At 39.9% G+C, this 27,092-nt stretch overlaps 1 protein-coding gene and 1 pseudogene across 3 annotated transcripts; both read left to right on the top strand.

Moving 5' to 3' along the window:
* On the top strand, positions 3,208–27,092 carry Vmn1r187 (vomeronasal 1 receptor Vmn1r187). 3 transcript variants are annotated; one of them, XM_017318895.1, is made up of 2 exons: positions 3,208–3,265; positions 25,789–26,708. In XM_017318895.1, exon 2 carries the CDS (start codon positions 25,806–25,808, stop codon positions 26,706–26,708), a length of 903 nt encoding a protein of 300 aa, XP_017174384.1. In that variant the 5' UTR covers positions 3,208–3,265; positions 25,789–25,805. The 3 variants fall into 3 exon arrangements, with proteins under 3 accessions (XP_017174384.1, XP_006536343.1, NP_001161040.1); XM_006536280.1 differs by lacking the exon at positions 3,208–3,265 and adding an exon at positions 23,992–24,136 and having other exon boundaries at positions 25,066–27,092; NM_001167568.1 differs by lacking the exon at positions 3,208–3,265 and having other exon boundaries at positions 25,806–26,708.
* On the top strand, positions 3,260–3,793 carry Vmn1r-ps91 (vomeronasal 1 receptor Vmn1r-ps91 pseudogene; annotated as a pseudogene).

Below are 27,092 nucleotides of genomic sequence, written 5' to 3'. Positions count from 1 at the left end.
GATCAAGTTAACGATCTAAACTGTCCCAGATCCCCTAAAGAAATAATAGAAGCATTCATTAATAGTCTCCCAACCAAAAAAAGCCTAGGACCATATGGGTTTAGTGTAGACTTCTATCAGACTTTCAAAGAAGATGAAATTCCAGTTCTTCACAAACTATTCTACAAAATAGAAGTAGAGGGTAATCTACCCAACTCATTCTATGAAGCCACAGTTACTCTGATACCTAAACCACAGAAAGATTCTACAAAGATAGAAAACTTCAGACCAATTTCCCTTATGAATATAGATGCAAAAATACTCAATAAAATTCTCACTAACCGAATCCAAGAACACATTAAAATAATCATCCAATCAGAAAAAGTTGGCTTCATTCCAGGGATGCAGGAATGGTTCAATATGTGGAAATCCATCAACGTAATCCATTATATAAATAAACTCAAAGACAAAAACCACATGATCATCTCCTTAGACATGGAGAAAGCATTTGACAAAATCCAACACCCATTCATGATAAAAGTCTTGGAAAGATCAGGAATTTAAGGACCATTCCTAAACATGATAAAAGCAATCTACAGCAAACCAGTAGCCAACATCAAAGTAAATGATGAGAAGTTGGAAGCAATCCCACTAAAATCAGAGACTAGACAAGGCTGCCCACCTTCTCCTTACCTATTCAACATTGTACTTGAAGTCCTAGCCAGAGCAATTCGACAACAAAAGGAGATCAAGGGGATACAAATTGGAAAAGAGAAAGTCAAAATATCACTTTTTGCAGATGATATGATAGTATATATAAGTGATCTTAAAATTAAACCAGAGAACTCCTAAACCTGATAAACAGCTTCAGTGAAGTAGCTGGATATAAAATTAACTCAAACAAGTCAATTTCCTTCTCTAGACAAAGAATAAACAGGCTGAGAAAGAAATTAGGGAAACAACACCCTTCTCAATAGTCACAAATAATATAAAATACCTTGGTGTGACTCTAATTAAGGAAGTGAAAGATCTGTATGGTAAGAACTTCAAGTCTCTGAAGAAAGAAGTTAAAGAAGATCTCAGAAAATGGAAAGATCTCCCATGCTCATGGATCAGCAGGATCAACATTGTAAAAATGGCTATCTTTTCAAAAGCCATCTACCGATTCAATGCAATCCCCATCAAAATCCCAACTCAATTCTTCAACGAATTAGAAAGAGCAATGTGCAAAATCATCCAGAATAACAAAAATCCAAGGATAGCAACACCTTTTCTCAAGGATAAAAGACCCTCTGGTGGAATCACCATGCCTGACCCCAAGCTGTACTATGGAGCAATTGTGATTAAAAACTCCATGGTACTGGTACAGCGACAGACAAGTAGAATTATGGAATAGAATTGAAGACCCAGTAATGAACCCACACACCTATGGTCACTTGATCTTTGACAAGGGAGTTAAAGCCATTCAGTGGGAAAAAGACAGCATTTTCAGGAACTGATGCTGGCACAACTGGTGGTTATCATGTTGAAGAATGCAAATTGATCCATTTCTATCTCCTTGTATTAAGGTCAAATCTAAGTGGATCAAGGAACTCCACATAAAACCAGAGACACTGAAACTTATAGAGGAGAAAGTGCAGAAAAGCCTCAAAGATATTGGCACAGGGGGAAAATTCCTGAATAGAACAGAAATGGCTTGTGCTGTAGGATTGAGAATTGACAAATGGGACCTCATAAAAAGGGAAAAGACACCGTCAATAAGACAAAATCTCCACCAACAGATTGGGAAATGATCTTTACCTATCCTAAATCAGATAGGGGACTAATATCCAATATATATAAAGAATTCAAGAAGGTGGACTCCAGAAAATCAAATAACCCCATAAAAACTGTGGCTCAGAGCTAAACAAAGAATTCTCATCTGAGGAATATCGAATGGCTGAGAAGCACCTGAAAAAATGTTCAGCATCCTTAATCATCAGGGAAATGCAAATCAAAACAACCCTGAGATTCCATCTCACACCAGTCAGAATGGCTAAGGTAAAAAATTCAGGTGACAGCAGATGCTGGTGAGGATGTGGAGAAAGAGGAACACTCCTCCTTTGTTGTTGGGATTGCAAGCTTGTACAACCACTCTGGAAATCAGTCTGGCAGTTCCTCAGAAAACTGGACATAGTACTACCAGCAATAGGTCTCCTGGGCATATATCCAGAAATTGTTCCAACTGGTAAGAAAGACACATGCTCCACTATGTTCATAGCAGCCTTATTTATAATAGCCAGAAGCTGGAAAGAACCCAGATGCCCCTCAATAGAGGAATGGATACAGAAAATGTGGTACATTTACACAATGGAGTACTACTCAGCTATTAAAAATAATGAATTTATGAAATTCCTAGGCAAATGGTTGGACCTGGAGGGCATCATCCTGAGTGAGTTAACCCAATCACAAAAGAACTCAAATGATATGTTCTCACTGATGAGTGGATATTAGCCCAGAAAGTTAGAATACACATGATAAATGATACAATTTGTGATACACATGAAACTCAAGAAGAACGAAGACCAAAGTGTGGACACTTTGCCCCTTTTTAGAATTGGGAACAAAATACCCATGGAAGGAATTAGAGAGACAGAGTTTGGAGCTGAAACAAAAGAATGGACCACCTAGAGACTGCCATATCCAGTAACCCATCCCATAATCAGCCTCCAAACACTGACACCATTGCATACACTAGCAAGATTTTGCTGAAAGGACCCTCATAAAGCTGTCTCTTGTGAGACTATGCCGGGGCCTAGCATACACAGAAGTGGATGCTCACAGTTAGTTATTGGATGGATCACAGGGCCCCCAATGGAGGAGCTAGATTAAGTACCCAAGGAGCTAAAGGGAACTGCAACCCTATAGGTGGAACAACAATATGAACTAACCAGTACCCCGGAGCTCGTGTCTCTAGCTGCATATGTATCAAAAGATGGCCTAGTCGGCCATGACTGGAAAGAGAGGCCCATTGGTCATGCAATCTTTATATGCCCCAGGGCCAAATAGTGGGAGTGGTTGGGCAGGGGAGTGGGGGAGGGTATGGAGGACTTTAGGTATAGCATTGGAAATGTAAATGAGGAAAATACCTAATTAAAAATATTTAAAAAGAAAAAAAAAGATTTTAAATTATTTGAAATTCTCAGACAATTAAGAATATTCTTGAAGACTGTATTATCCAACGTGATCCTTACACCACTGTGCTATAAAGCCATCTCCATATTGTCTCAGAATAAAAACCATGGAAGTGTTGGCACTTCAGAAGGTTTTGCTTTGTCATGTTGTGGTTGGAACTGTGGGCAACATCCTTGTGTTTGTCCAAAATTTCTCTCCAATCTTAACTGACTCCCAACTGAGTCCCATTTTATGCACCTTGTCTGTGGCCAATACATTCAATCTACTTTTATTATCATTTCCATACGATGTGTAGTTTTTGATCCAAAAACCCAGAACTGGGGCTTCAGGCACAAATATGTGCTTCACTATGCCTGGGACTAATCAGGACCAAAAAGACCATGCTGAGACCAGAGCAGTCCAAACCACCCTGATGCTGGTTGTCACATGTGAGCTTTTATATTCAGAATTTTATTTGTCCACTCCTTCACATTGCTTTTGTGTACTCTCACCTCTGGTTGAGGCATGCCAAAGAACTTCTGTGTGTAAGCTTCCCTAACATTTCTCCATCACTATTAATCCTAAAGGTCCTTGTTGTATGCTATTCACTGATGGGCCAGAAATCCAGGTGACTATGAGTGCTAATTCAGAGCAACAGTGAACTTAAAATGTGTTCAAACACCAAAGATCCCATTCTTAGACCTGCAGGAATGAGACTGTTCCTGCCTTATTCTAGTTGGGATCTACCTGTGCACATAGCTTTTACATGTCCTAGTTCTGTCACCCTTGGAGTAGTTAGGTATGCTCTTGCTCAGTTTTCAGGCTAAACTTACTAACTCATTATAAGAACTTCTCTCTCTAGCACCAGGATTATGTCTTTATGTAAATGAAGCATTCCCAGCACTCCAGCCTCTACCAAAGATGTGTGTCAACCCCAAATACCCCCACCCTAACTGCAAAGTTTATGTAGCCCTTGTTTACCCACAATACATACATCTGTTTCCCTGAAATCCATGTCCAGAAATGGCTGTTTCTCTTAGCGTCTCACTGGCCACAGGCTTTGCTAACTCACCAGCCCATCTAAGATTCATTCCTTACAGTCCAGCTTCGTGTGCAATTGTGTCTGGATAACTAAGGGCAGAGGCTGATTCAGAGTGACAAATGGCACACAATGAAGAATCAACAAGACTGTTGGTTAACACACGATAGGGAGAGTGTGCACTCCTAGCCTTTGTCATCATTGGAAAGGCCCTAAACCTCCTCACTCTGTGGGCTTGCACTCTGTTTTTACTTCTTTTGATTTTCATTCAAACCATCAAATTGCATTCCGACACACTGAAAGGACACCTGTAACCTGTGGGTCTGACTCTCCCTAGCGTTGGTAGGAGTTTATCAACTCTTGGCCTGAACTCTGAGAGGCCACCGAGCATTGGCCAAAACCTTGTATCTTTTTCTCCTTAAGAAAGAAAACACTGCTTTCACATCAATCAATAAGTACTGCTAGCATAGTTGCTGGAGTTCTTAAACATGTAGCCAGGCTGATGTTCTAAGGCATTGCTGAAACCCCTGACAGTTACAAGGCTGCAGGAACATTCAATGTGTTTCCTTTCCTTTTGTATCCTGGGAAACAGCTCATCACTGTTTTTAAAAAAATTCAAATTAGGAAAATACATGGCCTCTTAAATTCCTCTGGTATAAAACTCAAAACCAGGCTCTTCCTTTTGGGAGGAAACTTTACAATAGCACCATTTATGGCCAGTGGTAATACAATTCTGATTCATGGGAAAGAGTCACTTATCTAACTCAACACAGAAACACAAAAGAGGGCAAAATTCCTTCCCTCCATTTTTGCCTATCATTGCTTATAGGGATGATGCTTTTTATACACTATTGTATCTCTGTCCATCCTTGCCTTCATCTTCTGATAGGTTAAAATAAAATGAGTATGGTCCATTTCAAAAGCAAGAATACTAAGGTATACCTTGGCACAGAGAGAGGAACTCTGGGAAAGAATCAGGTGTTGGGAGATTCACCAATGGGACGCAGAGGAAGTCTGATTTGAAACTGTGCAGAGGTAATGAGCCCTGTGGCAGAACATAGATCAGTGTAAAAGGGATAAGTGAATTGTGAGCCAGTGGAAACAAGCCTATCTTAAGGTCTAGGAACTACAACTCTCTGTGTCATTATTTGGGAGCTGCTGTGGGGATGAAAATGCACAAGGTTACATCTGGTGGCCAATATAAGGGCTCATAAAATCCAAGCTTAGTACCTAAGAAAGCCATGGGTGGAAAAGCAGGGAAGAAGCACTCCCTAGGAACAAGAGTTTCCTTTAGAGCCCATATTGTACAACAAAGCTGGCTGCTTAGGAGAAACAGGGAGCTGAAATCTCAGGCATGTGTCAATAGTTTCCAGAGCTGTGAAGTGGAGTGGGATTGGGACAGACTTCCTCATACACCCGAAAATAAGCCATGTCCATTGTGACAACTGCGCAGGAGTACCATGGCACAAGATCAGGCCATTTGACGAAGGCCAATGAACTGAGATTACACAGACTGGGCTGATTGGGCGTGATTGAGGGGTTATATAAGGGATTGCAGTCAGGGGCTAGAGAGAGACTCCTGCTTGCATGTTGAAAGGTTCCTGAAAAACTTCTTTGAGAAGAACGCTGTGTCATTGCTCTTTTCTGCTGGTCGGAGACATAAGCGACAAGGCAGCTGCTGTGTAGAGCCTCTCATAGGACAGTTATGGTAGTCAGCAAGAATAACAGAGTATCAGAATATCATTAATAGTGTCAAGGATAAGTGCTTGCCCATAATGATTCCCCCTGAAGTTCTTTTGTTTTATAAGAATAGTCAAAACAATGACTTCGTGAAAATTGCAGGCAAATGAATGGAATTAGAAAATATCATCCTGACTGAGGTAACCGAGACACACACACACACACACACACACACACACACACACACACACACACACACACACAAAAAAAAAAAAAAAAAAAAAAAAAAAAACAGACATGATCTATACTCATTGACAAGTGGATATTAGCCCAAAAGCTCAGAATACCCGTGATACAACCTGAAAATCATATGGAGCTTAAGAAGAAGGAAGTCCAATGTATGCATGCTTCAATCCTACATATAAGGGAAAAAATTAATCACAGGAGATAGAAGGAGGGAAAAACCTGGGAGGGAGAAAGGTGGGCAAGAGACAAAGGGGTGAGAGAATAAGGTAAAAGAAAGGACAGGAGAGAAGTACAAAGGGTCAGGAAATTGCATAGAAATATGTAGCAGTGAGGGATGGGGAACTGGAGGTGGTCACAAGAAATTCCCAGATGCCAGGGAAGTGAGAGGCTCCTAGGACCCAACAGGGATGACTTTAGCTAGAATACTGTCTTAGTCAAGGTTTCTATTCCTGCACAAACATCATGACAAAGAAGCACTTGGGGAGGAAAGGATTTATTCAGCTTACTCTTCCACATTGCTGTTCATTACCCAAGGAAGTCAGGACTGGAACTCAAACAGGTCAAGCAGGAGCTGATGCAGAGGCCATGCAGGGATGTTCTTTACTGGCTTGCTTCCACTGACTTGTTCAGCTTGCTTTCTTATAGAACCCAAGACTACCAGCCCAGAGATGGCACCACCCACAAGGTGCCCTACCCCCTTGATCACTAGTTGAGAAAATGCCTTGCAGCTGAATCTCATGGAGGCATTTCCCCAACTGATGCTCCTTTCTCTGTTATAACTCCGGCTTTGTCAAGTTGACACAAAACTAGCCAGTAAAATTTGACCCCTTTTCAACTTGACACACAAACACATCACTAGTAAGCCTCAACCTTTAGTTCTTATTCATCCCCAAGATCTAAATAACTTTAAAAGTCCCACAGTCTTTGCATATTAAAATTTCAATACCTTTAAAATATCCAGTATCTTTTAAAATACAAAGTACTTTAAAATTTAAAGTCTCGTAACTGTGGGCTTCACTAAAAAACTTCCTTGAAGAGGGAAAAATATCAGGGCACAGTCACAATCAAAAGCAAAATTCAATCTCCAACCATCCAATGATGGGATCCAACTCACGATCTTCTGGGCTCCTCCAAGGGCTTGGGTCACTTCTCCAGCCATGCCCTTTGTAGCACACATGTTGTCTTCTAGGCTCCAGTTGCCTGTACTCCACTCCTGCTGCTGTTCTTGGTAGTCATCTCATGGTACTGACATCTCCAAAATGCTGCTGTCTTCCACTGTAACCTGGCTTTAACAATAGCCTCTCAGAGGCTCTCTTCATGGTGCTAAGCCTCAAATGCTTTGCATGACCCCTTCACTCCTGGGCCATCAATTGCAACTGAGGATGCACCTTCACCAATGGCCTTCCATGGCCCCTCACAGTGTGGAGTTTTAGGTGCTCTGCATGACCCCTTCATGCCTTCAAAACCAGTACCACCTGGGTGACTCTTACACATTACCAAGTCCCACTGTAGCATGAGGCACAACTTTGGTTATCTCTGGAACACAGCCTCTGTGCTCTCAAAAAACACTTCCCAGAAAATGTCACCTCAATGATGCTGGTCTCTTCTTAATCACCACTAATTTCTTAGCTCAAGCTAACCAGCATCAATAGTCCCAGTAGTGCAAAGTTTTTGCCTTAGTAGTTCTGGTATCTTGTTCATCACAGCTAACCAGAACCACAGAATCTTCACAATTTTTACAATCCAAAATAGCAATGGCCCTGAAAAGAGTCTTTAATTTTCCCTCTGAAATCTCACAAGCCAGGCCTCCATTTTCTGCACTGTTCTCAATATTATCTTCCAAGGTCCTACACAACATCTCACAGAGCTCTTAACACCAAATGGATCTTCTGGCCCAAAGTTCCAAAGTTCTTCCTTAGTCCTCCCCAAAACACGGTCAGGTTGTCACAGGAAAACCCCACTTCTGGTACCAATTTGTCTTAGTCAGGGTTTCTATTCCTGTACAAACATCATGACAAAGAAGCACTTGGGGAGGAAAGGGTTTATTCAGCATACTCTTTCACATTGCTGTTCATCACCAAAGGAAGTCAGGACTGTAGCTCAAACAGGTCAAGCAGGAGCTGATGCAGAGGCCATGCAGGGATGTTCTTTACTGGCTTGCGTCCACTGGCTTTTTCAGCTTGCTTTCTCATGGAACCCAAGACTACCAGCCCAGAGATGGCACCACCCACAAGGTGCCCTCCCCGCTTGATCACTAGTTGAGAAAATGCCTTGCAGCTGGATCTCATGGAGGCATTTCCCCAACTGATACACCTTTCTCTGTGATAACTCCAGTTTTTTCAAGTTGACACAAAACTAGCCAGTACAAATATCAAATAAAGGGGAGATATATCCTATAGAAAGCAACTCCAGTAGATAAGCACAAACCCAGATGAGGGATGCGGGGCACACACCCATTGAAAAATTTTCAACCCAGAGTTGTACCTGTCCAAAGGGAAGACAGGGACAAAACAAATGGAGCAGAGACCGAAGGAAAGGCCATTCAGAGCCTGCCCCACCAAGGGAACCATCCCATCTGCAGACACCAAACACCCAGACTATTTCTGAGGTCAAGAAGCACTTGCTGACAGAAGCCTGGTTCCTTAAAGGCTCTGCCAGCACCTGAGCAATGCAGATGCAGATACTCATAGGCAACCATCAGACTGAGCCCAGGTACCCCAGTGGTCGAGCTAATGGAAGGACTAAAGAAGCTGAAGAGGATTGAAACACCATAGGAAGAACAATACCAATTAACCAGACCACCTAAAGCTTACAGGAACTAAACCACCAACCAAAGAATATACCTGGATGGCTCTACATCTGCAGATACATATGTAGCAGAAGATGGCTTATCTTCCATCCATAGGAGGGAAAGACATTTGCCTGCAGAGGCTCAGTGGCCCAGCATAGGAAAATGCTAGAACAGTGAGGCAGGGTTGGATGAATAGCTGTAGTTGAATTCTCATAGGCAAAGGGGAAGGGGGAGAGGGAGAATGGAATGAAGGGCTTGTGGAGAAGAAACGGGGAAGGAGGATATCATTTGAAATGTAAACAAATAAAATGATTAATAAAAAAAGAAATGTTCAACGTCCTTAGTCATTGGGGAAATGCAAATAAACAACTCTGAGACTACATTTGAAACTGGTCAAAATGGCCAAGATCAAAAATTCAAGTGACAGCATATACTGTGAAGATGTGAATCAAGGGAAATACTCCTCCATTGCTGGTTGGAGTGCAAACTTTATAATCAATTTGGAAATCAAGGTGACAGTTTCTAGAACACTGGGAATTTTTCTCCCTCAGTACCTAATATGCCACTTCTGGCCATATTCCCAAAAAATATTCCACCATGCCACAAAGATACTTGCTCAACTATGTTCATAGCAGCCTTATTTGTAATAGCCAGCAACTGGAAATAACCTAGAAGAATGGATTAAAAAAAGTGGTATAGCTACACATATGAACACTAAAGGCTATTACAAAAAAATTAAAGATATCACACATGGTAAAAATCTTCACTAAGTCAACATCTAATAGAGGGCTAATATCCAAAATATATAAAGAACTCAAGAAGCTAATCACCAAAAACCCAAAAAACACAAGCAAAAACTCCGGTATAGATCTAAACCGGGAAATCCCAACTGAGGACTCTCGAATGGCTGAGGGGTTCCTAAATAAATGTTCAAAGTCCTTAGAGATCAGAGAAATGCAAATTAAAACAACACTGACAGTCCACCTCACACTATTCAGAATGGCTAAGATCAAAACCTCAGGTAACAACACATGTTGGAGAGGATTTGGAGTAAGAGGATCACGACTCCATTGCTGGTGGGATTGCAAACTGGTACAACCACTCTGGAAATCAATCTGTAGGTTCCTCAGAAAACTGGAACTAGATCTACCTGAAGACTCAGCTATACCACTCTTGGGAATATACCCCAAAATGTCCCATCTTGCCACAGGGGAATGTGTTCAACTATGTTCATAGTGGCCCTATTTGTAATAGCCAGAGACTGGAAACAACCCAGATGTCCAAGACAGAAGAATGGATTTAGAATATGTGGTTCATTTACACAATGGAATAGTATTCAGCTATTTAAGAATGAGGACATTCAAACTTCTCTACAGTGTCTCTATAAGGTGGGTCCACTCAGGAGCACACAGGCTGCAGAAACAGCAGAACACCTGGGACAGGGTCTTACGGGTCTATATCTGCATCCATGAGGTTGGGAACCCTCTGTGCACCTTCCCTGCCAGAGGACAGCTTGCCTCCAGATAGTGTCTGACCCTAGGACTCAGGTGAGATCCATATTTTCTCTCTGGTGACTCTCTAAGGCCAGTCCACTCAGGAGCACACAGCTGAAGATGCAGCCAAGCAGCTGGGGCAGGATCCTACAGGCTTATATCCACAGCCAGTAGGTGGGGTTGTCCCTTAGCCCTCTGGGCACTAGTCTTGCCTGGAGAGAGCTGTTCTCCAAGGAGTGCTGATACAGGCTTACAAACCTGCAGCAGGAACAATTTCCAGCCAGAGACATCAAGATTATCCAACACCAGAGATTACCAGATGGCAAAAAAGCAAGAATCTTTCCAACAGAAACCAAGACTACTTGGCATCCTCAAAACCAGAACTCCCAACATAGTGAGTCCTTGATACCCCAACACAACTGAAAAGCAAGATTCAGATGTAAAATCATATACCATGGGGCTGGTAGAGGATTTAAAGAAGGACATTAATAACTCTCTTAAAGAAATACAGGAGAACACAGCTAAACAGGTAGAAGCCCTTTAAAAGGCAACTCAAAAAATGCCTTAAGGAATTACAGGAGAACATAGGTAAACATGTAGAAGCCATTAAAGTAGAAACACAAAAAAACCCTTAAAGAACAAAGGAAAACACAACCAAACAGGCAAACAGGTGAAGGAATTGCATAAAACTATCCAGGATCTAAAAATGGAAGTAGAAACAATAAAGAAATCACAACAGGGGGCATTTCTCGAGGTAGAAATTCTAGGGAAAAGAAAACAGGAGCCATAGTTTCAAGCATCAACAACAAACTACAAGACATTGAAGAATCAATCTCAGATGCAGAAGATTCCATAGAAAACAGGGACCCAAAGATCAAAAAAAAAAAATGCAAAATACAGAAAGATCCTAACTCAAAACATCCAGGAAATCCAGTACACAATGAGAAGACCAAACCTTTAGATAATACACGTAGATAAGAATGAACATTTTCAACGTTAAGGACAAAAAAATATCTTCAACATGATCTAAAAATGGAAGTAGAAACAATAAAGAAATCACAAAGAGAGAAAACTCTGGAGATAGAAATCCTAGGAAAGAAATCAGGAACCATAGCTGCAAGCATCAGCAACAAAATACAAGAGATGGAAGAGAGAATCTCAGGTGCATAAAACTCCATAAAAAACATAGGCACAACAATCAAAAAAATGCAAAATGCAAAAAGATCCTAACTCAAAACATCAAGGAAATCCAAGACACAATGAGAAGTCCTACAGATAATAGGAGTAGATGAGAATGAAGATTTTCAACTTAAAGAGTCAGCAAATAACTTCTTCAAAATTATAGAAGAAAACTTCCTATACCTAAAGAAAGAGATGCCCATGAACATACAAGGAGCCTACAGAAATCCAAATAGACTGGACCAGAAAAGAAATTTCTCTCAACACATAATATTCAGAACAACAAATGCACTAAATAAAGACAGAATATTAAAAACAGTAAGGGAAAAAGGTCAAGTAACATAGAAAGACAGACCTATTCAAATTACACCAGACATCTAACCAGAGACTATGAAAGCCAGAAGATCCTGGACAGATGTTATACAGACATTAAGAGAACACAAATGCCAGCCCAGGCTACTACACCCACCAAACTCTCAATCACTATCGATGGAGAAACCAAAGTTTTCCATGACAAAACCAAATTCACACATATCTTTCCACGAATCCAGCCCTTCAAAAGATAATAAAGGGTAAACACCAAAACAAGGATGGAAATTATGACCTAGAAAAATCAAGAAAGTAATCCTTCAACAAACCTAAAAGAAGACAGCCACAAGATCAGAATCCCAACTTTAACAACAAAAATAACAGGAAGCAACAATTACTTTTCCTTAATATCTCTTAATTTCAATGGACTCAATTCCCTAATAAAAAGACATAGACTAACAGACTGACTACACAAACAGGACCCAACATTTTGCTGCTTACAAGAAACCCACCTCAGGGAAAAGACAGACACTACCTCAGAGTGAAAGGCTGGAAAACAAATTTCCAAGCAAATGGTCTGAACAAAGAAGCTGGAGTAGCCATTCTAATATTGAATAAAATTGAATTACAAAACAAACTTATCAAAAAAAGAGAGGAAGGAAGGAAGGAAGGAAGACAGACAGAAAGAGAGGGAGAGAGAGAGAAAGAAAGAGAGAGAGAGAAAGAAAGAGAGAGAGAGAGAGAGAGAGAGAGAGAGAGAGAGAGAGAGAGAGAACAAGGAGGGCACTTCATACTCATCAAAGGTAAAGTCTTCCAAGATGAACTCTCAATTCTGAATATCTATGCTCTAAATGCAAGGGCAGCCACATTCATTAAAGTAATTTTAGTAAAGCTCAAAGCACACATTGCACCACACGATAATAGTGGAAGACTTCAACACCAGACTCTCATCAATGGACAGATACTCAAAACAAAAACTAAACAGAGACTCAGTGAAACTGACAGAAGTTATGAGACAAATGGATTTAACAGATATCTACACATTTTATCCTAAAACAAAAGGAAATACCGTCTTCTCAGAACCCATGGTACCTTCTCCAAAATTGACCATATAATTGGTCACAAAACAAGCCTCAACTGATACAAAAATATTGAAATTGTCCCATGCATCTTATCTGATCAGCACAGACTAAGGGTGATCTTAAATAACAACATAAATAACACAAAGCCAACATTCACATGGAAGCCGAACACTACTAAACTGAATGATACCTTAGTCAAGGAAAAAATAAAGAAAGAAATTAAAGACTTTTTAGAGTTTAATGAAAATGAAGCCACAACATACCCAAACTTATGGGACACAAAGAAAACATTCCTAAGAGGAAAACTCATAGCTCTGAGTGCCTCCAAAAAGAAACTAGAGAGAGCATAGACTCGCAGCTTGACAGCACACCTTAAATCTCTAGAACAAAAGGAAGCAAATTCACCCAAGAGGAGTAAACTACAGGAAATAATCAAGCTCAGGGCTGAAATCCACCAGGTGGGGAAAAAAAAAAAAGAACTATTTAAAGAATCAACTAAACCAGAAGCTGGTTCTTTGAGAAAAATCAACAAGATAGATAAACCCTTTGCCAGACTCACTAGAGGGCACAAGGACAGTATCCTAATTAATAAAATCATAAACGAAAAAGGAGACATAACAATAGATCCTGAGGAAATCCAAAACACCATCAGATCCTTCTACAAGAGACTATACTCAACAAAACTGGAAAACCTGGATGTAATGGACAACTTTCTAGACAGATACCAGGTACCAAAGTTAAATCAGGATCAGATTAACGAACCAAAAAGTCATATATTTTCTAAAAAAATAGAAGCAGTCATTAATAGTCTCCCAGCCAACCAACCAACCAACCAACCAACCAACCAACCAACAAAGAAACAAACAAACAAATCCCAGGACCAGAAGAGTTTAGTGCAGAGTTTTATCAAACCTTCAAAGAAGACCTAATTCCAGTTCTTCTCAAACGATTCTACAAAAGAGCAACAGAAGGTACTCTAATTCATTCTATGAAGCCACAATTACTCTGATACCTAAACCACATAAAGACCCAACAAAGATAAAAAACTTCAGACAAATTTCCCTTATGAATATTGATGCAAATATACTAAATAAAATTCTCTCTAGCCGAATCCAAGAACACATCAAAATGATCATTCATCATGATCAAGTAGGCTTCATCCCAAGGATGCAGTAACTGTTTAATATACGGAAATCCAACAATGTATTCCACTATATAAACAAACTCAAAGAAAAAAACTACATGATCATCTTGTTAGATGCTGAGAAAGTATTTGACAAAATCTAACATCCATTCATGATAAAAGTCTTGGAAAGATCAGGAATTCAAGGCCCTTGCCTAAACATAATAAAAAAATTTCATGGTAAACCAGTAGCCAACATCAAAGTAAAGGTAGAGAAGCTGGAAGCAATCCCACTAAAATCAGGGACTAGACAAGGCTGCCCAGTTTCTCCCTACCTATTCAATATAGTACTTGAAATCTTAGCCAGAGCAAGTAGACAACAAAAGGAGATCAAGGGGATACAAATTGGAAAGGAAGAAATAAAAATATCACTATTTGCAGATGATATGATAGTATTCATAAGTGACCATAATAATTCCACCAGAGAACCCCTAAACCTGATAAACAGCTTCAGTGAAGTAGCTGTATATAAAAGTAACTAAAAGAAATCAATGGTCTTTCTATACAAAAAGGATAAACAGGATGAGAAAGAAATTAGGGAAACAACATCCTTCACAATAGTCACAAATGATATAAAAGACCTTGGTGTGACTCAAACTAAGGAAGTTAAAGATCTGTATGATAAGAACTTCTAGTCTCTGAGAAATAAATCAAAGAAGAACTCAGAAAATGGAAAGATCTTCCTTTCTCATGGATTGGCAGGATCAATATAGTAAAAATGGGTATCTTGCCAAAAGCAATCTACAGATTCAACGCAATCCCCATCAAAATTCCAACTCAATTCTTCAACGAATTAGAAAGGGCAATTTGCAAATTCATCTGGAATAACAAAAAACCTAGGATAGCAAATTCTCTTCTCAATGATAAGAGAATCTCTGGTGGAATCAACATGCCTGACCTAAAGATGTACTACAGAGTAATTGTGATAAAAAAACACAAAAACTCCATGGTACTGGTATACAGAGAAACAGGTAGACCAATGGAATAGAATTGAAGACCCAGAAATGAAGCCACACACCTATGGTCACTTGGTCTTTGACAAGGGAGCTGAAACCATCCAGTGGAATAAAGACAGAATTTTCAACAAATGGTACTAGCACAACTGGAAGTTATCATGTAGACGAATGTGAATTGACCCATTCTAATCTACTTGTATTAAGGTCAAGTCTAAGTGGATCTAGGATCTCCACATAAAACTAGAGACACTGAAAACTATAGAGGAGAAAATGGGGAAAAGCCTCAAATATATGGGCACAGGGGGAAAATTCCCGAATAGAACAGCAATGGTTTTTGCTATAGGATCAAGAATTGACAAATGGGACCTAATAATATTGCAAAGCTTCTGTAAGGCAAAAGACACTGTCAATAAGACATAAAGGCCACCAACAGATTGGGAAAGGATCTTTACTGATCCTAAATCAGATAGGGGACTAATATCCAATGTATATAAAGAACTCAAGATGGTGGACTCCAGAAAATCAAATAACCCTTTTCAAAAATGGGGCACAGACCTAAACAAAGAATTCTCAACTGAGGAATATCGAATGGCTGAGAAGCGCCTGAAAAAATGTTCAAAAGTCTTAATCATCAGGGAAATACAAATCAAAACAACCTTGAGATTCCACCTCAAACCAGTCAGAATGGCTAAGATCAAAAATTCAGGTGACAGCAGATGCTGGTGAGGATGTGGAGAAAGAGAAACACTCCTCCATTGTTGGTGGGATTTCAAGCTTGTACAACCACTCTGTAAATCAGTCTTGTGGTTCCTCAGGAAATTGGACAGAGTACTACTGGAGGATTCAGCAATACCTCTTCTGGGCATATTCCAAGCTAGTATCTCACCAGCAAGAATTCACTTGGACAACCGGATTCTTCTAAGGCAAAGCTTTATTGCTTCATCTATAGGAAGAGCCCAAACAAGGAAAATGGTGCTGCTTATATACCCCTCCGTGTGACGTGTCAGCTCCTGATTAGCTACTCACTCATCACCCCACTACCAAGCCCCGGGATGGGCAGTGACTTGGCATGAATTTACTCTGGCACCTGCGCACATTACTTGTTTACCAGTTAGGCACAGCAGAGGCTCATGATGGCGATTGCTCACGGCTCTCCACATCTCCCCCTTTTTATTTTATTAAAATGCAAGCCACTCTTTAGTGGATGAAGATCGAGTTCAAATCTGTAGTGTGCAGAAATAGGGACCATGTACAGGATTGGCTCTTAGGCTCACAGGCTTTTACCCAGAGCAAACCTGACCTGCTCCCGTGCCATTTTTCCTAGGGGAGGGACACTTGGACACTCAACCCTCTTGCAAATCGACTTGTCTTCTAGGAGTGCCAAAACCTCTGAGCGACTCCTATGCGGTGCTTAGCCCAACAATCCATAAGAGTCAACGACCTACTCACTCATCCCTGTGCAATGAGTCTAGCCTCTAGGGGTGAAAGAGCCGAGTATGGCCTAGGGCGAGCCTTAATTGAGTCTCTCTCATTTTCCGCAGAACCGAGGAGTGCAAGAGCAGAGAACTCAGATGCCAATTAAGTCTTAAGCATGGATAGCCAAATTTCAGGGGAGGCCCCTTGTTCAATGGCTGCAAGTGCTTGAGGAATAACGACCTTGTCACGGTTTTGTTGGGTTCTGAGCTTGCAGACCAACCAGAGCATGGACACAAGCCCACAGCAGATGGCAGCACCTAACAAAATTATCCCCACCCATTCCTTAATGTAAGAAAAAGCAGAGGTAAGCCAAGAGGTAAAATTTCCAACAATGATGTGTTCTATTCGAGTTCCATTAAGGCTTAAAATCTGGCATTAGATGTAAAGAATTGAGGAAACACCCGAATGTGTCAATGGCATAGGTTTCAGGAACACAGAGCTCTTCAGTTCTCACTAGCGGGAGCACCTCCAGCCACAGGAACATCCATGTCCTCACAACTCCACCTGCCCTGAATTGCTTTGGTCAGCCGCTCTGAGACCTGCAGCTGTTGTCGATGATCTTGAGGAAACACAAACAAACAGACCCTCTTGCCCAAACCAATTGAGAGCACTCCTCTCTTACCTGATTCAGTGCCTCATTGTCTCTCTGGAGTTCTACAATACTGTCAACACTGGTGGGTAATGATTTCCACGCCCTTATGGCAATCTGATTCACCTGCTCAATCACCTGCACTGGATATCCTGTCTGTTGTTGTGCAAAGCAACCTTGACCAAGCAGCATATCCCTATCCCATGCTGGATTTCCTGCAGCAACTTTAGCCACCACCTGTTCATTTGTAAATTCAATAAAGAAGGCTTTCCAATCTAAATACTGCCCAGGTAAAAGGCATGCCTTTACCAAGCCTGCCCAATCGGACAGCATCATGCAGTGTCTATTCAAGGCCTCTACTTGAGCCACAGTATAGGAGGCAATTAAGCCATACGTCCACATGGACTCAGCCAAATTCCTGATTACTTTGAAATCTAGAGGCCCATGATATCTCTGCCCTGCTTGGTCAGTGAAAATAGGACATCCTAGCAAGGAGAATCTAATCTCTCTCCAAATCTCCAAACAGAAGGTCCGACTATATGCGGCTGCCTGCCCTTTTAAGAGCTCCATTTGCAATCGGCCCTCAGCAGGGCTTTTTCAGCTGGACCTGACTCCCAGCCACAGTGATTTTATCACTTTCTGCTGTGCAAATTGAGGTTGCTTTTCAAACAAGTTAAAGGATGGACAGCCAGCAGATAAAGTTTTAACCAATTATATTTTTCAACATGAAACACAGAACAATAATCATTCAAACAACAAAACAAAAACAAACATGAATTGACAGACATATGGACAATTTTGTGCACCAAAACCAGACAATAGACAGACAGGGAATAGACCTTGGTGTCTCAAAGGGACACAGATATCCTAACCAGAGCTAAGAATATCTCCATAGGAGCCAGAGAGGAAGCAGGACGTCTCCCATTTTCCTTCTGTTCCCAGGAGAGCTCTGAAATAGCTTATTTTCATTTTTTCTCTTTTTTGCTAAAAGATCCCAAACAGGGGATAACTGCTTTTCTAAAACTTATTTTCTCTCTCTCTCTCTCTCATGTTCAGACTCTACTTCCTTATCTCCTTCTTCTGGGAGTACTGCCAGAGAAGGGAGAGGAGGCACAGTGGCCCTGAGAGCTATCTTTAAGCCTTTGATGAAGGCTGCCTCTTTAGTCAAAGTCCTCGAGAGGAGGGTAAATTGACTCTTCTTTTTTATATTATCCTTTGTATCTTTATATTTTATATTATCTTTTGTATCTTTATATTTTAGTTTCTTTTCTTTTTCTCTTTTTATATTTCTTCTTTTTTCTCTCTCCCTTCTCCTTTTGCTCTCCCAGGGCATACTTTCCCTTGTTTCTCTTTTCCTTGGGCTCAAGGTCCGTGGAAAGGCCTGTTTTCTTCTTAGGTGCACCTTGTTTCCTCTTAACTCCTAATCTCTCTCCCCGCTCTGTCTCTGAGAGACTGTCTGGGACTTCCTCAAGGATCCTCTGCCCCCCTTAAAAGGCCTCTAACGCTGGAGAAAGTTCAAGACTGAATGTACCTTACAGAGATTTAGTGTCCCGTAGTTCTGAATCCGCCCCGTGAAATGGGGGTCCCATTTTCAGTGCCTGGTGATGGTATGGTCCCGGGTTTTCAGCGCCACTTATCCCAAGCTAGTATCTTGCCAGCAAGAATTCACTCAGACAACCGGATTCTTCTAAGGCAAAGCTTTATTGCTTCATCTAAATGAAGAGCCCGAACAAGGAAAATGGTGCTGCTTATATACCCCTCCGTGTGACGTGTCAGCTCCTGATTAGCTGCTCACTCATCACCCCACTACTATGCCCCGGGATGGGCAGTGACTTGGCACGAATTTACTCTTGCACCTGCGCACATTACTTATTTACCAGTTAGGCACAGCGGAGGCTCATGATGGTGATTGCTTACGGCTCTCCACATGGGCATATATCCAAAAGATGTTCCAACTGGTAATATGAACACATGCTCCACTATGTTCATAGCAACCTTATTTATAATAGCCAGAAGCTGGAAAGAACCCAGATGTCCCTTAACAGAGGAATGGATACAGAAAATGTTGTACATTTACACAATGCAGCACTACTCAGCTATGAAAAACAATGAGTTTGCCAGGCGGTGTTGGCATACGCCTTTAATCTCAGCACTTGTGAGGTAGAGGCAGGCAGATTTCTGAGTTCGAGTCCAGCCTGTTCTACAGAGTAAGTTCCAGGGCAACCAGGGATGCACAGAGAAACACTGTATTGAAAACAAACAAACAAACAAACAAAACAATGAATTTATGAAATTCCTATGCAAATGGGTGGATCTTGAGGATATCATCCTGAGTGAGGTAACCCAATCGTAAAAGAACATGTATTATATGCACTCACTGATAAATGGATATTAGCCCAGAAACTTAGCATACCCGAGATACAATTTCAAAACATACGAAAATCAAGAAGAAGGAAGAACAAATTCTGTATACTTCAAACCCTCTTAGAATTTGGAACAAAATACCCATGGAAGGAGTTACAGAGACAAAATTTGGATCTAAGATGAAATGATGGATCATCTAGAGACTGCCCCACCCAGGGATCCATCCCATAATCAGCCATCAAACAAAGACACTGATACATATGCCAGCAATATTTTGTTGAAAGGACCCTGATATAGCTGTCTCTTGTGAGGCTATGCCAGTGCCTGGAAAACCTTGTAGTGGATGCTCACAGTCAGCTATTGAACAGAACACAGGGCCCCCAATGGAGAAGTTAGAGAAAGTACCCAGGGAGCTGAAGGGGTCTGCAACCCTATAGGTGGAACAATAATACGAACTAGTCAGTACCCCCAGAGCTCGTGTCTCTAGCTGCATATGTAGCAGAAGATAGCCTGGTTGGTCATCACTGGGAAGAGAGGGCCCTTGGTCTTTCTATCTGTATATGCCCCAGTACAGGGGAACACCAGGGCCAAGAAGTGGGAGTGGTGGGTAGGTTAGCAGGGGGGGTAGTATATAGGGGACTTTCAGGATAGCATTTGAAATGTAAATGGAGAAAATTCCTAATAAAAAACCTGAAATTAAAAAAAAAACAATGAATTTATGCAATTCTTAGACACATGAATATATCTGGAGGATATCATCCTGAGTGAGGTAACCCAATAGTAAAAGAACACATATTATATGCACTCACTGATATGTGGATATTAGCCCAGAAACTCAGAATCCTTAGAAGTTGTTACAAAATACCCATGGAAGGAGTTACAGAGACAAAGTTCAGAGCTGAGTCTAAAGGAATGACCATCCAGAGACTGTCCCACTTGGGGATCCATCCCATAAACAACCACCAATCCTAAAAATTATAGCAGATATCAACAAGAGCCTTCTGACAGGAGCCTGATATAGCTATCTTCTGAGGGCCTCTTCCTGCCATATACAGAAATGGATGCTCATAGTCATGCATTGGACGGAGCACAAGGCCCCAAAGAAGGAAGTACCCAAGGAGCTGAAAGGGTCTGAAGCCCCATAGGAGTAACATCAATGTGAACTAACCAGTATCCCCAGAGCTCCTTGGAACTAAACCACCAATCAAAGAAAACACATGGTGGAACTTGTGGTTCTAGCTATATATATAGCAAAGGATGGCCTAGTCAATCATTAATGGGAGGAGAGTCCCTAGGCCCTGAGAAGTTTCTATGTTCCAGTATAGGGGAATATTAGGACTGGGAATGCGTGTAGATGGGTTGGGGAGCAAGGGGTGGGGGGAGGTGATAGAGGATTTCCGGAGGGGAAACAAGGAATGGGGATAACATTTGAAATGTAAATAAAGAAAATATCTAATAAAAAAGAAAAATAAAGAAAGAGGAAATGAATGGGATATAAAGTGAATTAGTATATAATAATAATAACAATAATATTAATAATAATAATAAATATTAGGGTATCCCATGGATATCCGATTGCTTTTTCCTCAGGTAATCACTAGTTTCAAGGAGAACCCAGTCTTTGGTCTCACTAATCCATTCCACAGAGATAATAGTGCATTGAGCAGGATTTTGAATGGCCTTTGTTCTAGGTCAATGTGATCTATATATAAGAAATATGGGAATGAAGACTGGGATGAAATGTCTATAATATCACATTTAATGGACAGAGATCCTACAGGACTCAGCAGCAATTCTAAGGTGAGTGATAATATATTACAAAGAGTAATATATCTCTTACTCTCCCTCTAACCACTTCTCTCTCTGTCTCTTTCTGTCTCTCTGTCTCTTTGTCTCTCTGTCTCTTTGTGTAAGCTAGAGATAGAAAATATAGCTTCTCGTATATGCACACAAAACCAGATTTAGCATAGGTGAATTTGCTTTTTAAATTCTCTCCATATTCTTCCTGAATGATTGACAACTTCTGTTGAAATGGTAATAAAATAATAAGTTGAAAAGATTATTATTTTATTGAAAATGTCTTTTGTAAAATCACAACATTTGTAAGCTTAAGAAGTGGAGAGATATCTCAAAATGTCATGTAAAGCAATGTTGTTGTTCATATTAATCTGTTTAAAGATGGTATGATTTACTCTAGCACACTTAACACAGATCATAGGTACATGTTACATTAGAAGAAATTATGTTAATATATCCCTTCATTTTCCCCAGAGAATATTTATAAAGAGAAATGAGTTTTGTATGTATGTATGTATAGGAAAAACCATAGAAGAAAAGAAAGAAAAATTAGAACTAATAGATGTATCCTGTCCCAACCCATGCATTCTTAGCAGGAACTTAAGATGGGAAAGAAAATAAAAGCAAGAGAAACTGTTGTTTCTTGGCTTCATTCAGCTGTGGCGATTTAGTTATCATTTTTGGAAGCATGGCAGAGACACCGCATTTAAGAGGAAGACATTCTGCCATTGAAGAGGATGCTGTTGGTCTTGCTGTGCTTAATGAAGAGTAGGAACAGATGATCACAATAGAATTCTTCTCTAATCTGTAAAGATAAATTACGGGATTTCACCCCTGTGGCAGCAGCAGCTTCTGTTCCCTCTTCATTTACCTCCACAAAGGACTTTTGTAAAACTTTAGAGACCACGACCTGTATTGCTGCTCATGCTAAAAAAGTCAGCCTTCTGTGGAACAAAGGCGTTGACCATCCCCATGTGTTCCAATGGAACTGGGAGATCATACTACTCTTCCACTTTGAACTGAGGCAAAGATAAATACAACCCCGTCATATGCATGTTTTCTACTCATGTCCACTCTAGTAACTTGTCAGCAGTGAGTTGTTCTTCAAACTTTAAAAGTGGAAGAACAGAGACTGCCATGATTAACTGAAAGACTGTAACTTACATGAACAATGAATTAAAGTGAAACCTTTAGCAATAATTAAGTACTGGTTTTTTGGTTTAGAAATAATTAGATAATTGAAAGTTAGATTTTATTTCCAATATACAAAAACTAGAATCATTGTTTTATAGAGAATAATCTAAATACATTATTGTTTATGCTCCCAGCCAATTATATTATTTTTAATAGATGTTTCTTTATATTTTCATGTACATAGTATTACATTTATCATTATCATATAATGTTCTATGTTTTTCTTTTCATTAAAAATATTTATAAACAGTAAAAAGAAGAAAATATAGTTTCTAAATTTCTTCATTGATATATTTCCATGAAGCCTATTTAATTGGTGCTTAGTATTATTAAATCTCCCCATATTCTCTCCTCATCCCCTCAACATAATTTAATTAATCACTTTCCATTAGTTCCTTTAGTCCTTAAATGACTTTGTTCTATCACAAGACCCTTAATCCTATGTTTTTTACTTTTATAGAAGTATTCCAAATTAAAGACATATAACTCAAGATTCAAAGTTAATGTCTACAAACTAAGGAAAATAAGCAATATTTGTCTTAATTTGTGGGTTACCATATAAAGAAAGTTTGCTTCTCAATGATCCATTTATCTACAAAGTTCTTAATATTATTTTGCTTAGCAGATAAATAGTATCCCATGGTGTAAATGTACTTCATGATCATTTTCCATTCATTATCTGATGTATATTTAAACTGTTTCTATATCATGGCTATAGTGAATATGGCAGCCATGAAAATGGGTGATTGCCTATATTATTAACTGATTCCTCAATCCATTTTCTTGAGTGTAATTACGGAATTTGTTTTTTTCCAAGTAAATTTCTCTAAAATCTGGTACAGTCTAATATAATAATAAACTTCCATGGAGAATTCAGAAAATGAGTCATGACCTATCTCAAACCACATAAACCTTGGAATAACCCAAGAAATCATGGTGGAGAATACAGGCTCAGTTGTTTGATTTGTCAGACTAAAATGCCCTTGTCCACACATGAGAAAATACAAGATTCCAGACTGCCTGGTGATGATATGTCTGGAAGGAATTGATTTCAGCCAGATTTTACAAGGTGAAAGCATATTATGTAATGCACACACACACCCCTGGATATAAACCTAACATATCTCTTGATCTCCCCTGAAGAGCACCTCTTTATACCTGATGACAACACCACTTTACCACCTAAATACTCCCTAAGGAAACAAGGAAAACTTCTTGTAACTTCGGCTCTACTACTCATTATGATATCACAAAATCTTGGGCATCATCAATAATTACCAGGAAGTGAAAATGGTGATGTGCCTTTGGGATCAATGCATTTTCTTTCATTAAAAGTTTTCCAATATACCCATACAGTCACATTCAATAACACGACAGATGACAAGGGAATGGACTCTCAGAAGTATTTCAGGACCTGGCACTCCCCCTTTATGAGCTCTGATTCATTCAGCAATCTGCACAGGACTTTAGGGGAGAGGTAGGCACTTCTTTGAGTCTGTCTTAGGAAATGGATACAAAAAGATGTTCTTCAAAGGGAGAGGAACTCAGAGCTATATTTCTTCAGTAACTACTCAGGAGCTGGCCTACATTTCTGTGAGCAACACCATATTTGCTGGTCCTAAGCAGGTGAGAAATCTGCAAGTTTAAATTACTACTTAAATTCTCTTCTCCCTCCTAAAATCCAAGGTGTCCTTTAAAGTGAACATTAGTCATTACAATGCTTTTGTCTTTCTCTCCCTAATTTACCTAATTATGTCAATGTTTTCATTTGTCTAAAGACATGTCTATTTCATGGCTCAGCATGTATATGTAAATGTACTTTAAAGTGACATGTATCCATTAGATAACTGGTTTTTAGTTGTTAGATGGAGGCTTATTCTTCCTATAGGGGAATAAATAAAGTCAGGTCCAGAAAAAGCGTAAGCTATATAAAATAAGTATACAAATAGTCTGTGTGTGCAAAGCATTTAATAGTGATGGTGTTAATGTTTTTTATTGTGGTTCACAAAAAAGGAGATGACTCAGATACGTGTCCAGCATCAAATTCCTCAGAAAAACAAATACAACTCAGACTGTTATGAATCAACAGAATGCTAGGATCCCTCAGAATTTTTTTTCCCAAATGAATGATACAAGTGAAATTCAAGGTTCTTCTGTGTGAACATAAAACTAGCAAATTTTAAAAATAATAGAATGGTTTTTATCATCATGATGAGTAGTCTGAAAATATATCAACATTATATGAATTAATTTGGGGAGAATATTTTATTCACTCTTTTTTAATAGATTTTATTTGCTTGGTTTTTTATTTATTTAATGTATGTGAGTACACTGTAGCTGTCTTCAAACACACCAGAAGAGAGAATCTGATCCATTACCGATGGTTGAGAGCCACCATTGGTTGCCTTGAATTGAACTCTTTTGAAAAATCAGTCAGTGCCCTTAATTACTGAGTCACCTTCTCAGTTCCTCATTCATATTTGATATAAACCATGGATTTTAATTTTGTGCTACATTTTTAAAGATTTCTTTCTTTATTTTTATTTTATGTGCAGTGGTGTTTTGCCAGCATGTATGACTTGGAAGGTCCAAATGCCTTGGAATTGGAGATAAATACAGTTCTAAGTAGCCATTGCAGTGTTAGAAATAGAATATGGTAATCTGGAAGCACTCAACTCCTGAGAAATCTCCCCAACACTTGATCAAATATGTAAAAGACATACTTATTTTATGTTATGCCTATTACTGTTTTGCTTGTGTGCATGAGTAGAAATATATGAATAAAGTGCCACGAAGCTGAGTAGAGGTCATTAGATCGAGAATCATCTCTCCAACAACAAATTTGAATTTCTTAACACATTGTTATAACATGAGGGATGATGTCAGTTCTCATGAGGCAAAAATGCACTCCTGTCTACAGACATTCACGTATACATATGCAGAGCCCATGTTGTGTTAAAATGTGTGTCATCCTGTTGAACAAGAGATATACAGTTGCATTACACACACAAACACACACACACACACACACACACACACTTACATCATGAGTGAAGGGAAAGGAAAATAAGTCTGAAGTTGATATTCTGGATCAATGTCCAATCATTGTTTTCCAGAAAAATCTCCTGTAGTGTGTCAAAGCAGTGGTAGCTTCTCAAAAAAAAAATAATACAAATCAATTGAAAAACAATTGAAAATCTTAGATAATTGAGAAGATTCTTGAGGACAGCACTGTCTAACCTGATCCTTACACCACTGTGCTATGAAGCCATCTCCAGGTTGTCTCCTGAAAACCATGGAAATGTTGGCTCTTCAGATCCTTTTGCTTTGCCATGTTGTGGTTGGGACTGTGGGCAACATCCTTCTGTTTGTCCATAACTTCTCTCAAATCTTGACTGACTCCAGACTGAGGCCAATACAGGTCATTCTAATCAACTTGGCTGTAGCCAATGCATTCATGCTCCTTCTCTTTGCATATTCATATGATCTTACTGATATTGTTCCCAGGAAGCCTCCAACTGACCTCAAATGTAAACTTGCATACTTCTTTCACCTGGTGGCTCGAGGCACAATCATGTGCTCCACCTGTGTCCTCAGTACATACCAGTTTGTCACTCTTGTTCCTGGTACCTGGGCTAGGGTCATGTTCAGCGAAATATCCCCCAAGGTTGTAAGCTATTGTTGTTACAGCTGCTGGTTGTTCAGTGTCTTAAATAATGCTTACATGCTAATGAATGTCAGTGGTCCACAGAAATCACACAATGACTCTGATTCTAAAGGCAATTCAATATGCTCCATCTCTGGGGTCAGTGTAGACATGAATTTCTTGCGGTTTTCCCATGACATCATATTCCTAAGCATCATGGCCTGGACCAGTGTCTCCATGGTGATTCACCTAAACAGACACCACCAGAGAATGAACCACATACATAAGGTCAATCAAAACAACAGAGGCCATGCTGAGACCAGAGCAGCCCACACCATCCTGATGCTGGTGGTCACATTTGTGAGCTCATATACTCTAAATTGTATTAGTATTTCATTTCACATTTCCTTTGTGGAATCTTGTCTCTGGTTGAGGTATGTCACAAAACTCCTGGCTCTAAGCTTCCCCACCATTTCTCCCTTACTGTTGATATTTAGGGATTGTAAGGGTCATTGTTCTCTGCGCATCATGTCAGTATGGAAATCTATTTGACAGGGGGAGCCATTACAGAGGGACAGTAAGGTCAAAACATGTCCAAACCCTGAAAAAAATCTCATCCTGATACCAGCAGAAGGACTGATCCTGCCTTGCTCTAGGACTGCATCTTACAGGTACACACAGAGCCAGTCCATCCCCCAGCTCTGCCACCCTGTGATAGTCATGTAACCTACTGGCCAGGATGCAGGGTAAACTTCCTATCTCCTCATAAGAACATGTCCAGCTAGCACCAGGAATTCCTAATCATGCAAATGAAGCAGTCCCAGAAACTGGACCACTGCCAATGATGTACACTCATCCCAAAAAACCCTAACCTCATTTCATGTGTTGTATAGACAATGCCACCCCCAATAAAGATGTCTGTTTCATGGAAAAAAA

The sequence above is a fragment of the Mus musculus genome (assembly GCF_000001635.26).
Source record: "Mus musculus strain C57BL/6J chromosome 7 unlocalized genomic contig, GRCm38.p6 C57BL/6J MMCHR7_RANDOM_CTG1".
NCBI lineage: Eukaryota > Metazoa > Chordata > Mammalia > Rodentia > Muridae > Mus > Mus musculus.
Note: the sequence above shows the minus strand (reverse complement) of the source record. Positions and strands in the feature narration are given on the sequence as shown.

Excerpts from the sequence above, each read along its gene's own strand:
- Vmn1r187 (XM_006536280.1), top strand. The coding sequence starts at position 25,773 with ATGAAGCCATCTCCAGGTTGTCTCCTGAAAACCATGGAAATGTTGGCT.